Here is a 17,975-nt window from a genome sequence, read left to right on the forward strand (position 1 = left end):
CTACAGATAGGTCACCCCCTTCTTCACAGATGCTCACTCACAAATCCTCTGGCATGCCTGTGTTCTACTGGCCTGGCTGTGTATCTCAGATTTAACTCTCCTCATACTTACAACGCCCCCCCCCACCTCTCTCAAACTCAAGGTCTAACCCTGAGTGGATGGCTCACAGGGTCTCTCTATTCATTTCTCACCCTTCCCGGGTAGGGCAATGACTCATCTGTTGCCCAGCAAGATCCTGGCGCACAGTAGGTGTTGATAAATGTTTCCTGAATAAAATAGAGTTGGGACCAATGCCCAAAAGGCAGATTTTCTCATTTCCATTGTTCAAAAATACCACAGATTTCCTTTTATGCATTATACATTGCCCAAATTAATTTATCCAGAACTGTTTCCCCATCCACAGCTTCCAAAGAATTTAGCCCACATTCCAACAACAACAACAGAGCCTGACTAGCATGTATTTCCCATGTGACCCCAACATCACTTATGAGTAGGTACAAGGAAATGGGCTGAGAGAAATCATGGCAGAAGCAGCTTCCCTTGGCAAGATCTGAGTATTGTCTAGGTATACCTATATTACTTAGATTCCATGTTGCTGGGACAAACATAATGGAATCAATTTAAGGAAGGCCAAGTGTATTCTTGCTCATAGTTGAGGGAACAGTCCATCCTGGTGGAGAAGGTGGAGAAGTCACAGAGGTGGGAGGTGGAGTCTGGTGAAACTACATCTGGAGTCAGGAAACAGATGGAGATGAATGCAAGTAATATTCTCTGCTTTCTCTATTTTATTCAGTTCAGGATCCCAGCTAAGGGAGTTGGGTCCTCCAATCTCAGTTAACCTAATCAAGACAATCCCTCACTGTCATGGCAGAAGCTGACCCAATCTGGATATGATCTCTCCTCTCTCCTCTCTCTCTCTCCTCTCTCTCTCTCTCCTCTCTCTCTCTCTCTCTCTCTCTCTCTCTCTCTCTCTCTGTTTTTTTTGAGACAGGGTTTCTCTGTGGCTTTGGAGGCTGTCCTGGAACTAGCTCTTGTAGACCAGACTGGTCTCGAACTCACAGAGATCCAGCTGCCTCTGCCTCCCAAGTCCTGGGATTAAAGGCGTGTGGCACCACCGTCCAGTTTAGATATGATCTTATAGGCAAGCCCCAAAGTTTGTCTCCTCTGTGATAAGCAATTCTTAATCTGTGGGTAATGACTGCTTTAGGGGAATCACATATCAAATATCCTGCATATCAGATATTTACATTACTATTCATAACAGGAGCAAAATTACAGTTATGAAGTGGCAACAAAATAGTTTTTATGGTTGGGGGTTTCCACAACATGAGGAACCATATTAAGGGTCTCAGCATTGGGAAGGTGAGAACCACTGTCTAGATCCTGTCAAGTGGATTACTGTTAACTGTCACAGCACCTCCTTTAATCTTCTCATCTCATCGTCAACAACTTCTTTATTCCTGCAGAAAGTGGTGGGAGAAGTATTTAATTTTAGTTAACAGTGCGGTTGCGCAGCCAGACAACACCAAAACAGCCATGAATGATGTGGCCTTGAGGATGTCACCGAGTCTCAGTTTCTTCAGCTGTAAAGAAGAGAGCCACGTCACATGTACATCCAAGGGCAACTCTAAAGACTGAACAACTAAGCTCTACACCAATTCACATTAGTTAGGAAAGGTCTCATGCCTGCAAGCCACTTCTTCTAAAGAGCCTAGGCAGACTCTCTGGCCAGCTGATGGTCCCTGCCAATCATTCCCAAGACCACATGACATCTGAGATCTTGGTGCCATTTCTTGCCTGGATCCTTTCAGAAGGAATTATTAATTGTTATTATTTTTTTTTTTGCCATGACCCATTGCCATTATTGCTTTTCTCCATAGTGTGTCTCACCTTCCAGTCAGACTATTCCTAAAGTGATAGTGAAATACGGCATTCTCTCACTTAAAGTTCTCCAGTGACCTCTCATTTATGCTAATGATAGAAGATGCCTCAATATGGCAAACAGAGTCCTGTATGTTTCCTACCTGCTTACTTCTACTCTCTACAGAGCCTCCATCTCTGTGCCTCAGGCTATCACACTGGAGTTCTTGCATTTGAACTAGACCATAGTCCTTTCTGCCTTGATACGATGATGATAATTACAGGCAGTAACCAGTAAATCCCTGCCTAGATATACCTCCAAGTCCCCATGTGCAAATACTCTCCACAGCCATGTCAAGCTCCATTAGGAAGAAGATGTGCATAGGTCATAGTTGCAGGTTAGTCAAAGGCGTATCTTGCTTACTGTGAAATCTTGGTTCCACTTCTTTTATTCCTTCTACCTAGCATATTGTGCTCTTCCCCCTTTCTTTGTTAATGCTTGCTTATTCTTATTTTAGATATCTATTCAAGGAAGTTTTCTGATGGTCTACCCTGACCTACATACCCCCTTGGTACCTGGTTACATACCATCTTACACCTTTTTTTTTTTTTTAATTAAATTAGATACGAGCTTGTTTTACATGCCAATCCCAGTTCTCTCTTCCTTTCCTCTTCCCCAGCCCCCTATCAACACCAGTTGCAGAGAGGGAGGGGTGATGACTAACTTACACTTTTATTGCCAGTGATTTCCTGAAGCTTAATGATGTGAATCATATTTTTGTGTTTCTTTCTGTTTTAACCCATCTATGAGCTTCTTGAAGGATAGTATATGCCTGCATCATTCACTCCTGCACCACCATGGCCTCTGTGCTTTCTAAAACAAAGGGACTCAAACAATGGGAATCTATGAATGATGCATATCCACCTCGATTCAGACACTATTCCTGACATTAAGAATAACAAGATTCATGAAGTGCAGTTGCAACCAGAAAGACCTTGTAATCCTGTGGTGTTACAGCAAAAATAATGCTGTGTATGACTGGAAAACTCTTGGATGTGCATCTAGTAGATTGATCTGTGTTTGACATCTAAGAGGAGTGCAATAACTATTTTGGGATGTCAAGCAAAAAGATATGTTTTCAAGGCATGTACAGTGTAAGAAAAGAGAATCAGTCCTGGTCCTGAGATGGTATCTGGAAAATGTTCAGAGAACAATGATTTGATAGAATCTCCAGCACAGGCAATTACGAATACTTCAGAATTGGATTCCAGCATGAGCGGGCTCCCTTCTCTCTCTAGCTTTGTTCCTGAGTCCATCTAACCCAGTTCATTTTACAACTATGCTGAGTATCAGCAGTCGCCTGTATTACTGAGCAGTAACACACAGTGAGATGTCTGGGAACTTGGCAGGCCAACATCCCCACCGTGAATAAAAATGATGTGGGCCAATTGTTCACATCTGTGGAAACCTAAGTGACTGTGAAGGCATACTCCAGTCCCCCAGCTACAGAAAGACCTGCAAGTCCAGCAACCCTAAGCAGGACCCAAGAAATGATGGGAAATTCAATTTCAAAGGGGCTGTTTGCAAAGTAATCCAATACATATAGTGTGTGCATTATTATTGTATTATGTTGAGTAATATCACATTTAAGGAGATTTCATAGCATCATAGCCATGCACAAGGGAATATAAAAGCAGTTCATAAAGAGCGGAGCACAATTTCCCTTCAGTGTTCGTTATGCTCCCATTATCCTCTGAATAATAATCAGAGGTCCACTTAGTCTGACTTGGAAAGGAACAGATCTGTAATTACCTCAAGTCTACAGTGTCCTTCCAAGGGCTCAGTTCCAGTATCGGGACAATGAATTCATGGAGAGACTGCAGCTATCGACACCGAGGCTGAAGGAGGAACATAGCAGCAATTCCAACAACACCCCCTTCCATCTTCCATTATGGTGAACGTCCAGCACAGATATATACTAGAATGAAGGCCTAGATGAAACTGGATCCTGTTCCCAGTGATTTCCTACTACCATGGTTGGCACCAAGAAAAAGAATCATGTGATCCCTCCTGATCCCATCACCAACTTTTGTTCTATCTCTGCTGAAACTCCTGAGGGAAATTGAAAAGTAATATGCTGAAGATCTGTTGAGAAAAATAGAAGACACTTCAAGGACTTGATCCAAAATGACTTTCCATGGCTCTTATGAGATTCTGCCTGGGAACAAATACTTTTCCATTAGAAAAACTACCTTGGGTATACCTCACCACACTTTGCTTGTTAGAATTGCTGTGGTGTTTTAGAAAAAGTGATGTCAGGATAGGAGTGGAGGTGCACATCATTAATCCCAGCACTCAGAAGACAGAGACAGGTAGGTCTCCAAGTTCAGGAACAGCCTGGGCTACACTGGGAAACACTGTTTAAAAAATTAATTTCAAAAGAAAAAATGAGGAATGAGGGGAAAGAATGATAACTTCACTATCATCCAGAATGGAAGTGGGGCATGGGATGTGTGATCCACATCTCTCATCTCCCAGGGAAGCAGTTTAAGAAATTAAAGGAAGCTCTTCAACTCTTATGCCTTAGCTATAAAAGTGAGGATAAAACTGCCCACAATAGCTTTAGAATTAGTGGAACTGGATCATACACACATTGCGTACTCCCCATGTCTGACACTTATCCTGTTAAAAAACAACCATTAAAAACTGATCATGATGGTGAAGGCTGTTAGTCCAGCATAAATATAGCTGAGGCAGGACAGTCATGAGACCCAACCCAGCCTAGGCTACATAGTAAGGCACTGTCTCTAAAAACAATGATAACAAGAATAACAATAACCGTTTCAATGCTCATTCTGTGACTATACCTGCCTAGATTAAAGTCTGCATCAGTAGTGACAGAGGTTTCTATTGCAAAGAAGGAAAATCAGGTCATTATCTATCTATCTATCTATCTATCTATCTATCTATCTGTATATATAATATATATATATATTATATATTTGTCTGTCTAATTAGCTGTATATAGACTATATAAATATAGATGATACAAATGTGTGCATAGGTTGATAGGTAGGTGAATGGGTGGGTGGGTGGAATTTGAATAGATTCTTAAAAACATAACCCAGCAAATCCATAAGTGTGGAGCATGTATCAACAAATGCCTATAAGGGCTAATTCTTGCCACAGGCTCACAGACTTAGGACACACAAACACAATCCCAGAACTACATATATGTTGTTAGATTTTTTTCATCTTTTAATCAGAATGACCTCAGTCTAGAAAAGCTCTCATTCTAAAAATATAGCTAACACACTTCATTCTTGAATCTCACAAAGCATGCCTGAGGTCTGAAAAAAGCCAGCCAATTGACAGTCCTTGAACATTTGCCAAGACCAAGCAATGGCAACTCTTCCCTTTGCTGGTTAGATGGTAAGTATTGTTCCCCCATGGGTCACACTTTACTGTCACACTCACTCAGTTCTGTGATGCAAAAGTGGCCAAAGGCAAATCATGAGCCAATTGTTACAGTGTGTGCCAATAAAACTTTGTCTTTGGAAACATCAGGTAGCCTAGAGTTGCATCAGCAGCCATAGTTAGCCAACTCCTAGTCTAGATTCTTAATGCTGAGACTAAAAGCTTGTAAAGCCTTTCGATAAGGGACTAAAGGAAGGATCTGTGATAAGCCTGGATCCTACTGATAGGTGGACCTAGAAGGGAGGAAATCTGTAACTGTAACTGCTTCAGATAGAAACATTCTCCCTTGGAGGGAAGGGGGAGAATTAATATCACTGAACATATTAATCTTACAAGACTCCAATGGGATCTTTCATGAAGTTACATAAGCAGCAAACAGTTGTGGAGGAAGAGGAGACTCTTTAGTGGAACTGCCTGCAATTTGAACAGGGGATTCCAGTAATGCAACCTTTGTAAGTTAATCACTTACATTTGGGTGACATTTACCATCATCTGTCATTTTCCTGTATCTGAGGTGAATAGAAATAGTCTCAGAAAAATTCATGCATCAAGAGCCTTAAGCTCCAGCAAGTGCTGCCAAATTCTCTTCCTCAGTTTCTATCAGGTCCCTTCTAGTCTCCATTAGGAGAGTAATCACTCTAGTTACTTCGATCTTGACAACTTTACCCATGTCTTATGAGAGTCTTCCTGGGTTCAAATATTATAGCTCCAGGAAAAATTATCCTGGGCCCCTTCAAACAGAAAATTTCCTTAAATCCAAATGTCATTCCCTCTTTCCTACGTGTTTCTAAACTCCTATCTCCTGGAGGTGAGGTGGCTGTGAGATATTCTCACATGCATGCCCTGTGTTCTGTTATTACTTTTCTTGTGTACCCTCTGCATTAACACCTCTGAGAGACAGTGTCTGGAACCCAGGCAATTCCTCTAATAATTATTAGCCTAACTCCTTCCACTTGCAAGCAAAATAGAGAAAAAATGGTACCAAGTCCACCTCCTGTCATTAGAGTAGCACTACCAACAAGGCTTTAAAACAAAAGGTAGCTAATTTCTCTTCCTACATAAGGCTAGAGAACTGTCTATTTAAATTACAGGGCTGCAATATGAAGCAAAGATGCAGAAGTCAAATACAATTTAGGTTATAATTAGTGATTTCCATGTAAAACGATTCTCTGGGAAATCTAGGACTCTTCTAGTTGGCTTGCAAAGGGTATGGAGGCCATTTTCACTCTCTGGAACCAGTGGATACCACCAGGAAGGGGTAGGGATAGTGTTGGGGAAATGAAGATAGAGGGAGACAGAAGCAGACATAGAGGTAGAGACAAAGAGATAGAGAGAAACAGACACACAGAGAAAATGCATGCATGTATGCTTACATGCTCGACTCTTGGATGCGCACACTGAAGCTATTCAGAGTTAAATCTAAAGTTGTAGTGACAAACAGTGCCAAGATATCTGCCTGCAGTGATATTATGATTGAACTAGAAAGCAATTAATGTCAATAGGTGGTTTCCAGTTTGTTTTGGAATCACCAGGACTGAGTCTGCATTTACTTACCTTTTGGAGCTCAGTTTCCATATCTACAATTTTAGCATCCCTCACTGGTTGTGTGAATGAAATGCCTTATGAAGACTTGAGTGAGGAGTGAGGAAGAGACATGTCTCTGATTGTCAATGGAGTCTAGCTCTGCTTTTCTCAGCTTTGTGAAATTGAGCATCCCCTTCTCTGTGCTCTGGGTTCCTCACCTAGGTTTAAAGAGTGAACTACAGTGCCTGACTACTATGGATACATAACTGCTTAACTGGATTCAAGCAGTTATGTATATAGGCTTGAAGCACTGCCACCCCTGCATCTAAATGCACTAAATGCTGGTTCTAACCCTCCTTTATTGCCAATAGCGAGAGTTCCTTCATCTTTCTTCCTTCTTTTCAGCACAAGAAATTGATGTTTATTTTATTCCACCTCAAGATGGTCATTTATACTTCCCCTTAAAAAGACCAAAGCTATTAATTTCTTCAAATTTGAATTTTATAATGTGCAATGTCACAACTCTTTCTTAGGGAAAATTCAAATTTTTTTCTCTCCAAACAAGACTTTCTTACTTGAGCCTTCAATTTCCACTGGTCCTGTGAGCTGGTTTGTTTGAACTGCACAGTTGAAAAATCTTGATTTCTCCCCATTTTTAAATGAACATGGTCATGTAGCTATCTTCTTAAGGGCACTGAAACTGCATAAAAGCCAGGTCCTCAAGGATGGAACCTTCTGCTCCTTGTGTCAGAAGGATAGTTCATTCCCTAGCTGGGCACTGTTAAGAGCCTTGAGGACAGAGGCTTTATGAGGCATTGGGACCTCTAAGATGCCCCATCTAACTGTCTTCTGAGGTGTCTTTTCTCTCCCATGATGGATAGAGTTCATCATTGTGCCCTTACAGATCTTTTGCAAAGACAGACATAGTTTGACATGATAGGTTACTATTTGAGAATTTAGCAGTTAGCAGCCTCACATGCCTCACAGATATACAGGTCAAAAGCTAGGCCCCGTATTAGAGTGTTCTGACTCTGGAGTGACCATGGGTGTCAAGAAAGTGAATATCTACATAGCTGAGAACTAAAAGAACATGCTATAGAGAAATGGAGGCCCAAACTATATTGTATAACTACTGTTAGAAGTGGTGCTATTGGGCTTTGTTCATATCAGTGTATTAGGTCACCTCAGGTATATGCACCTCCAATCTACTGTGGAATCTGGGAAACAGAAAGAAAAGGGTCAGAGCCAAGAAGACTGTGCACAGACAGGTGTGGTGTAGGGCCAGTATTTTTTAGGCTACTTCCCTCTGATTTCTGCTATGATATTTGCTCTGTGATTCAGGCACATAAGTTTTACTTGCTGGATTTTCTTTACAAAACACATACTTTCAGATAGCTCATTAAGGTCCTGCAAGGCCACAAGGTTTTATAGTCAGGTTCAAATACCCAAGGCCCTTTTTGGAAACTTGAAATATTTTCTCTCTTTAAAGGTTAAAGTTCTTAATTTCATGTCTTTTGTTAAAAGATAGCACTACATGTTTAAATTAGGAGTCATAGTTCATTACCAACCAAATCAAAGCAGGTAACAAAATTTTATAAAACAAGAATACACAGGGGAACCAAACTACTGCTTACTCTTAAGAATAACTTAAAAGTTGAAGTAACAGATCAACAATTCAAAATGACAACTGGCAATGCAAAACAGCAGCTTACTATACAAAATGAATGCTACTACCAAGTGGAATCAACAATTCAAATGGCTGTCTATAATCCAAAATGGCAGTGACTGGTTGACCAGCAGCTCCTCTATTTCTCTTAACTGCAAACACAGGCCCTATCAAGTGGTTACAAAGCATCATGCCCAAAATTTGGCAATTTTAGTATCAACATGAAAGTACTCAATTATAACTATTTGCTGTAAATTTGTCTCCATTGTAAAATAGTCTCTTCCAAGTATATATATTGCATACCTAGGCTTGAAAGCATCTGAGTTTTTACTTTCATTTATATGATCATGTTAGAATCTGTGCAGTGAGTAGGTTAGGCTAGGTAAACCATTGGTTCCATCCCATTCTAGCATGTCAGAAACCGGATGAGATGAACTATTCCTGTACCTCTGTCCTCTGTCCATATAAAAAGAATACAAATATTATAGACACTCACTATGAACCTAAAGAATCTATTGCCACAAATTAAGGTCATGAACTGATGGTTGGCTAATGATCCCAAATAGGACCTGCAAAATGGTATGATGTCTGCTTCTACATTTTCTCAAAAGCAAACAAGAACAACAAAGCTGTTCATTGGGCCAATGAGTTAAATAACAGCATGTATGACTTTCAGCCATTTGAATCAGCACTTGGTACATAGACAGTCTACTTCATCTTCTCATTATCCAAATCACTATCACAATGTGTTCAAATCCCATTGTGTTCATACACTCTCAAAGATTAACCTCTGTATCAAAAAGAGACCCTAAGAGGGTAAATGTAATTGAAATAAGCATAGGCATGAAAACATACAGAACATCAAATACAAAGATAGATGACCCTTGTGGTGGGTACCACACTTGCAATGGAAATATGAACAAAGGCCCCCTATTGAAACACTCAGAATGTACCAGAGCTTTCCTCATTTAACAAAATAAGCTGTTCTTGTGTATTATGAACAGAATATCAGGCATCCAGTTTTCTAATAAATCTTCCATTACCTAGTTCTTGGTCTAGACTCAGGTCAAGGGACACTTTGTAGCAATCTATTGTACTCAGACATAGTATTTGAAACATATTTATCTATGAATCATTAAATATCAAATTGAGTTTTAAAATCAATTTGGGAATGTGAGATTTACTTACTTAAGAGAAAGCACATTTTAGGACTCTTATGATGTATTTATTTTCCTGGATTATAAATCTCCATCCAGCCAGGCATTGGTGGTGCACACCTTTAATCCCAGCACTCGGGAGGCAGAGGCAGGCAGATCTCTGTGAGTTCGAGGTCAGCCTGGTTTCCAGAGCGAGTGCCAGGATAGGTTCCAAAACGACAAAGAGAAACCCTGTCTCGAAAAACCAAATAAATAAATAAATAAATAAATAAATAAATAAATAAATAAATCTCCATCCATCTCCTTCACCTTCTCACCTGGCTTTGAACTCTGTAGTCTAGGAAGCCCTTCAACTTCTTGTCTTCTTACTTTAGTCTCATGAGCAGTGGGGTTACAGACCTATGGTAGAAGTTCAGACTCCTGAAAAAGTCTTAAATATGAATAATTCCAAGCCAAGAGCCACACTGACTTGGGGTCCTTGTATGTTTATCATTGATACCTCAGAAATTCAAAGTTATTTATGTGTATTATGTGAAGAAGAAACTAAAGACCACAGAGGCTAGATAACATGTTTTGGATCCACTTGGGGTTAGAAATAGAATGAAAACTATAGGCTCTTTTTTTTCTTCTAACTTTCAGTATATGACTGTGTATACAAGTAAGTGAGTAATTATGGGTGAACATGTGCCATAGGTCAGATAATAACCTGAGGGGATCTGTCTTTGGCATCTACCTTGATTCTGATGGTCTTGTTTTGCTCATTCAACTGTAAGGCTGCTAGTTGCTTCATGAGTTGTGGACATTGCCTTGTTTTACCTTCCCCTTCTCTTATCTTGCTGAGAGAACACTGGTATATGTAAATACATGCTACCTTTCCCCATTTTTTACGGGCTCTGGGATTTGAATTCAGGTCTTCATGTTTATCAGGCAGGGTCTTGAGCTACTAAGCTATCTCCCCAAGCCTGAGAACTGCAAGTTCTTTACATAGACTCTATGTAAAGATGATTTTACATAGACTGTATGATGCTTATCCTGATAACAGCTAAAGGATTTATCCAGGTCATTTTTCCTAATCTGCCATAGGAATTTTCTAATATGTCAGTATTCAGAATGAACCCTTAGAATTTCAGTAAGTGCTCTTCTGAGCACCTCCCCCACCACACACACCCCAAGGTCCTTTACACTCAGAGCTACTCTGGTCCTTTCAGACATTCTCTGTTAGGCTCCCTGGTGCTTGTTGACTAGCAAACATTAAGTGCTCATTCTCCAAATGAGACTTTTGAACAGTAAAAGGGTCTTGTGTCTTATTCCTACTTAGTGGAGGGCTGTAATTTATTCTGAAAGTCCTGGACCATGCATTCTAAAGCATCCCAAGGAGGATGAGGCTCATGAGGAAACAAGAGACAGTACCTATAGCCTTAAGAAAGTGGATGTGGTGTTGACAAGACAGCTCAGTGGCACTGTCATCCAAAAATTTTGAAGCCAACAAAACATATATGGTAGTTTGCTTAAGGTCTCAGACAAGAGTACACTCTAAGAGTGCAATCTAGACCTGCTAGGGCCCTTCCTGTGGTGACATGAGTAATTCCCACACAGAGGATTCCTGGATGCAACTGCCATCTATCAGAAGAGTGCATAATGCAAGTCCCAGAATGTCTGGAGAAATCCCTGGAACCTCCAGCCTATGCCACTTCTGGTCTTGTATGTGGCATGCCTGGGATTGAGCATCCCTCCTCTCCTAGTTTTTAGCTCCAAGGACCTTGTGCAAGGCACTTGCCTTGGATTCTGCACCTTGATCATGGGAATGTAACATTGCCTTCCAGTTCGGGTGGGCAAGAATGAAGATGAGTTGAGGTTGTTTACAAACACTGCAATGAACATACCCTGACACTGAACAAAAAGGACTATTTCTGAGGCTAGAACTCTCTGCTTCCCAATGCGATGCATCTATCCTATTTTTAGATATGTTATTTCTCAATGATTTTGCCAAACTTCCAGTGTAATTCATGAGGATGAAATCTCCCCCAAAGGACAAAGCTGTGGTGTTCTGTAAATCATTGGCTGGTGATCTTTAGAGGAAAAGAAGAGGAGGCCCATGGGAGAGGGACAGTGGGAATCACAAGAATAGAAAGGTTTATCAATCAACTGATCTAAGACCATATGGCTGGTATAACAGAGGGACAGATATTGGCAAGCCCTCTCAGAGGCTAGGATCTTGGCTGATGTTCCTTCGGAAATTAGAGGGCAAGAATAATGGCACCAGGCTTGGGGACAATTCTGTGTCTGTTGCTGTAGCTCGTCAAGCACTAAACTGTTAGGGGGGCAAATGGAGCATGGACAGAGATCTGTAATTTGATATCAGAAGATCTGGGTGTGGGTCTCAGCCACACCACTTCTCAACTCTGACATCCTTTGCCTCTGTCCCTTTACATCTCCATTGCAAAGTGAGGGGTACTGATACCACTGAAAAGATCTAAAGCAATTGAGGTGGTGCATGCCTGCAATCTTAATACTTGGGAAGCTGTGGACTTTGGGACTAACCTGGGTTAAATAGTGAGTTCATAATCTCTATAGCAAGACACTGTGCCCAGCAAAACAAAACAAAATCGCTAAAACAGAAGTCTGTGAGGAAAACAAAATGGTGCAAGTATCGAAGGAATTCCTATCAGCCTAACATGGTTTGTGAATCAGGATAAACCTTGAACAATGAGTGTATACCCTAGTCTCTCTTCTCTGCAACCTCAAGCCATTCTTGAGGTACTTGTTTTTTCTTTATAAAAGGGAGGGATGGCCACACCCAAACACAATCAAGACAACTATGGATTGAAAATCGGTGCTGTATTATGCTGAGCAAGCAATTTCTTCAGGTTCAAATTAACAAATGATTTCTGCTAGTGAAATGATCAATATGTACATTTTAAACCCATGTACTGTTCAAAGATATATACTAAGGGATAATAATAGATGATAAGAGGTAGACCATGATATTTCTATTTCACTCTTCCCTGTGGCCTGATTGAGAAAGACAACAGACCAGATCAATCACTTAAGTTGTCTGCATCTCCCCCACAGGGATACCTTTGTCTGTAAGAATTTTCACAGAGTTAAAAATAATGACCTGAATTCCAAAGCATGGTACAGACCTTCCCACTTCAGTACTGTTGAAGTGGGTGCTCAGTGGATCTCTGCTCTACTGTTTTGAGAATTTAAGTGATGAGATGTTAGAGAATTTACAGACTGGATTTATAAACAGACTATATGAATAGAGCTACAGCTGAGAACAAGAGAGGCTGTGATGGCAGCTTGTCTTTGCTTCTGCATAAAACACTTCTGGAAGGGAGATTTTAGTAGCACCTGTCTCTGGCAGCGGTCCCTATTAACTAGGGGTGTGGGAGTAACAGACTTAGGTTTTTTTCTGTACATCTTAAAGTAATGGACTTTATATACATTATACACACATGGTTGTGTGCGTGTGCATGTGTGTGTGTGTGTGTGTGTGTGTGTGTGTGTATGTATGTGTGTATGCAAGCATCCAATACATTGTTAAGATGAGAGGCCAAATCTAATGTCTTCCTTAGTTACTTCCTACATTTCTTGCTGAGGCAGGAATGCTCGCTGAGTCTGGAAATCTGTGTTAGGTAGACTGACAGGTAGGGGAATCTCCTTTCCCCAGTGCCAGATTACACATTCATTGTACCACTCCTGGTTTTTACAAGGGTTCAGGGATTTGAACTTAGGTTCTTATGTTTGCAAAGTAAGTGCTTTACCCACCTGGCCATCTCTCTAACCCTAGATGATTTGATCCTTAATAATAGTTTTAAATTAAATTTTAAAGTTAATATACAAAATAACGAATTTCACTGTTGCATTTTCATATGTATATGTCATTATGCTTTGTCCTAATATGCCCCCCAATATCACTGCCCTCCTCCATGTCTCCTGTCCTGCCTCTTGTTGGTCCCTTTCCTTTCTGCAAATATTTCCCATTTTCTGATTGTATGCTAAATACATTCCATTATTTTCCCCCTTAAGATTTTCTCCCTTCTTATCATTTCCTTTCTTATTTCATAAACACATACATATACATATCCACAATTACAAATCTAGGTACTGACCTTGAAGGAAAACATAGTAATTATCTTTCTAGTTTGGCTTATTGTGCTAAACAGTGATTTCTAATCCCACCTATTTTCCAAGAAGAAGGAGAGAGCCCTTACTCACTATTGGTGGGACTGTAATCTTGTGTGGCTTATACAGAAACCAGTACAATGTTTTCTCAAAACAACTAAAACTAGAACCACACCACTCTTGGGCATATACCTAAAGCTCTCTGTCATCACACTACAGAGAAACATGAAAATCTATGCTTGTTGCTATATCAGTCACAGAAGCCAGAAAGTAGAACCAGCCTAGAAGTCTATCAACAGATTGATGGAAAAAGAAAATGTGATACATAGACAGGTCAGAAATTTTCCTCAGCATAAAGAAAAAAATGTAATCTATGCTTGACTTTTTAAACGTTAAGTTTTAATTGCTTGAACAACAAATAGCTAATGAACAAAATAAGGTATTTCTTAAACCGGATTTCTTTTTTGTTTGTTTGCATATGCCATCCCTGGATCTAGAGCCCAAATGGTTGGGAGTAAGGCCTCATCACCTCACTTCTCATCTGCCTGAAGGCATTAGTAGGATCTGGTGGCATCACTAGCACTGCCACTAAAAACAAGAGTCTCTGTACATGGTTCCTCTTCCTGTCAGCAAATGCAGGCTGAAAACTCAGCTCAGGGACCCAAGTTCTTCATCCCATCAGAGTTCAGAAGGAGGGGGCAAGTGGAGGAGACAGGCAGACTGCAGAACAAGTGTTAAAAATAGAAATCAAGTTGCTATTGGAGATACATGGAGAATTCTCCACTCACAAATCTCTAATTATAATATGTCAAGAGTAAAATACCTCATGAGAAACAGTATCCGGGAGAATACAGCAATGGCTCTGTCAGCACTGTGATCTGGGATATGTTTGGAATCCTGTACAAAATAGAAACTCAGCAGTAAATGTCCTGCAGGGAATTGTCTCAGGCCCTGGGGACTGGAGGAGATGACCTGCTAAGACTTTTCTATACATGCCTTACTTAGCTCTGGTTGGGAGCTCAAGGTTGCACACTGTCTCCCTTTCAAGATCCTGCAATTTTTGTTAAGTCATGTGCATATATTAGATGTTCTTGGAGGCCACCATATGGATGGATATTTTCTTTTACCCTAAACCATTTGGTTTCTCCAAGAAAGCATGGCCTCCACAATGTCCTTAAAATGACATTAAACACCATGGTTATATATGTCAAAGTATGGCTGTTCCAGGAGTAACACTCTTCTATGAGGAATAGCCTAGTTATTCTCCCAACATTAACCCTTTCTCTTTTCCCCTGTAGCTCATGTTAACCACAAGCTGTAGAGGCTGAGCTACAGTGTCTGCTCAACAATAACTTTTTAATATAAGACTGTGTGTGCAGCACTGAGAGAAGCATCCTTTTGACCCATTTTGGAGTGTAATTTCTTCCACATGAAATGCAGAACTTGAGAGGAGAGAAAGAGAAAACAACTCCATCAAGATTTAGGGAGACGGAGACAATTTGAAGTAAGCTTGTCATAGACAAGTTCAGATTAGAAAAATGATTCAAAAGTAAGTGATGAAGACAGAGAGAAGGACTGGCAGGCAGGAGCATGTGTGTATAAGCCTGGGAACCTGAGTTCTGTTCCCAGTCTGAATGTATAAAAGCCAGGTGTGACCACAGTGTGCCTCTGACACTGGGGCAGTGGGGGCTGGAGATAAGAACACTGCTGGCACTTGATGGCCTGTCAACCTACCTGAAAAGACAGTGAGTTCCAGGTCCAGTGATAGACCTTGTCTCAAGAGACTAGGGTGGAGAGCCATAGAGGACATTCAAGGAGTTCCTTTGACCTCTTCATGGGTATATACCCAGACACATATAAGTACCTTCCTTTTTGGCCAAAGAGAGGAAAGAATCTGCATATAACTGTTTGAAGCAGAAAAGATGGTATCTATCTTCTATTACTTCCTCTCCTATAGTGTGCATCATTTAAATAGGACCAGGGAAGACAAAGCAATGGCCAGCCCCACCACAAAAGCATGCTTTCTAAACTCAGGATTTCCATGCTTTCAAATATTCTAGGATATTTTTCAGAGCATTTTCCTGGCATCTTTGCCCAAATCCCAAATCACTCTCCCTCATTTCCAAATACCACCCCTCACTCTCAGTTGTTACAGGGAGAAAATGAAGGTCATACATATTTAGAAAATGAAAGTCTCAAGAAAGTGTTTGTCTCTGTTTCTTTATACTTTAACACACCTATTCTTGCTTCTCTTCTGTTTTGCACTTGACATGCTTACTTGTGTTCACATTAGTTTTAATTTTCCGTGAGTTACCATGGAGAGAGAACAACCCACATATCTATGCACAATGGAAAAACAAGCTGTGGTATGTCCATGCAATGAAATAGGTATTCAGCAGTACAAAGATGGGAGCTACTTACACATGTGCCCAACACAGGTATGTTCAGTGTCAGGATTCTGGGTTTCCAGGCCCTTGAGGGTGGAAGGAAGAGGCAGCATTGCCTTACACCAGTAAAATGCTACATGCTAGAGCTTATTTGCATCTCTAATGAATTTTGCAGAGGAAGTTTTCCACAACATGGACTATACAGGTTTACAGATCCTTAATTATTATAGGTGGTTCATAGATGAGCATCTAATTTTAATGTAAATATTGGTGCCCACAGTCATGTTTGATTACCATCCCACTACTAGATTTCACATAGGGTGGCTATAAAATTTTGTCTCTGCCTTCTGATTGCTTGCTTAATTCTTATCCATCAAGTCCATCTTTCTGTTTATATTTCTTAAGGATTAACACTTTTCCTGCCCAACTAATAATCCCTCATATCTATCCCTTCTTTATGTACTAGCAACAAACTCCCACAGACTACAGCTAGATGGTATAGCTTGGCTAGGAGAGTGCTGGCCTAGCATGCACCAAGCCCTGGGTTCTGTTCCTAGCACTGCAGAAACTGGACATGATAGGGCATCCCTGCAATCCCAGCACTTAGGCTCAGGGAAGAGGCTTAGTTCAAGCTTATTTCCACCCCACACAGAAAGCTGAAGGCCATTCTTGATTACTTGATATGATCCAATGCACAAACAACACATCACAAACTAAGGACACATAGATACAAATATAAATGAGACTCAAATGAACTCACCCAAGAATAAAGATGGCTGGCCTGCAAATGGGCCCAAGCTTTGTTTTAGGATTGATTAAAAAATGTTCTAACATCAAAATTTGGCAATGGTTACACAGCTGTGTAAATGTTCTTAAAACCAGCAAACCATACACCTAAAACAGATAAATTTGTGGTGGCTAAGTTATGTGTCCAAGTTGTGTTTTTTGTTGTTGCTGGTTTTACAGTGCTGAAGACTAAACCCAAGAATTTGGACATGCCAAACAAGCACTCTATATCTGAGCTACATCCCCTGACCCCCATATTTCCATGAAATAGCTTAAAAGTATGCACTCTACTGGGATAGCATTGTGTTCAACTCATCACTTTAGAGACAGGAAAATAGATGCCTATGTCCATTTACAAATAAATATGGCAAATGGAAACATGTTCTAACTAGTAAGGAAGGATGCCCAGTCACTGGAAAGTTGGTAATATAAGGAGAGGAATAGAGCTGCTTTGCTTGACAAGATCTCTAGCACACAGTGTACATGGTTCACTACCAGCAGCAGGACTGGGGCACCTGCTTGGGAACAGCACCCTCCAGGTCTAGGATGCAGCATCCACTTACTGTGGCGGTGCCGGAGACGGTCTGCGCACTTGTGTCAGCGTTCTGCTCCGAGTGCGTCTGTGTAGGAGGATACAGGTTTAATGTGTGGTCGGGGACGGTGGTCTGGCCGGTGTACTCTGGCGCGGGATGGGGATGAGGGGCCGTGTATTCTGCGGGGATGCCATTCTGAGGTGGAGCAAACTGGGCTGAGGCATAAGGTTGAGCCATTGTGTCAGGGGCGGCCGCTGCTTCCTGATTACCCTGAGAGAGGAAAAAAAAGACAGAACACTATTATTGCTCTGCAAACAGAACTGTTCAAAAGAGCCCAGGGATTCAAGTCCCAGCACACTTCCTAGGGTCCAGCTGAAGACCTCCAGCCCAAGAGGGACCACCCCAGCCAAACCTTCAGGAAGTCACTGTGAGCAAACAGCAGTCATCATTATTCTC

The 17,975-nt window shown here is 40.9% G+C and overlaps 1 protein-coding gene across 7 annotated transcripts in view; it reads right to left on the reverse strand.

Annotated features, from left to right (window-relative positions):
- The window catches only part of Rbfox1 (RNA binding fox-1 homolog 1), a 356,901-nt gene that overhangs the window by 149,372 nt on the left and 189,554 nt on the right, over positions 1 to 17,975 (reverse strand). For 5 of the 7 annotated variants that reach the window (XM_035447736.1, XM_027423939.2, XM_035447734.1 and 2 more), the window contains exon 2: positions 17,550 to 17,789. In XM_035447736.1, the coding sequence (XP_035303627.1) occupies positions 17,550 to 17,789 (240 nt within the window). Of the gene's footprint in view, positions 1 to 17,549; positions 17,793 to 17,975 lie in introns of those variants that run through there. The other 2 variants (XM_035447738.1, XM_035447737.1) reach the window with 2 other exon arrangements.

Source organism: Cricetulus griseus, chromosome 7 (assembly GCF_003668045.3).
Source record: "Cricetulus griseus strain 17A/GY chromosome 7, alternate assembly CriGri-PICRH-1.0, whole genome shotgun sequence".
NCBI classification, from domain to species: domain Eukaryota; kingdom Metazoa; phylum Chordata; class Mammalia; order Rodentia; family Cricetidae; genus Cricetulus; species Cricetulus griseus.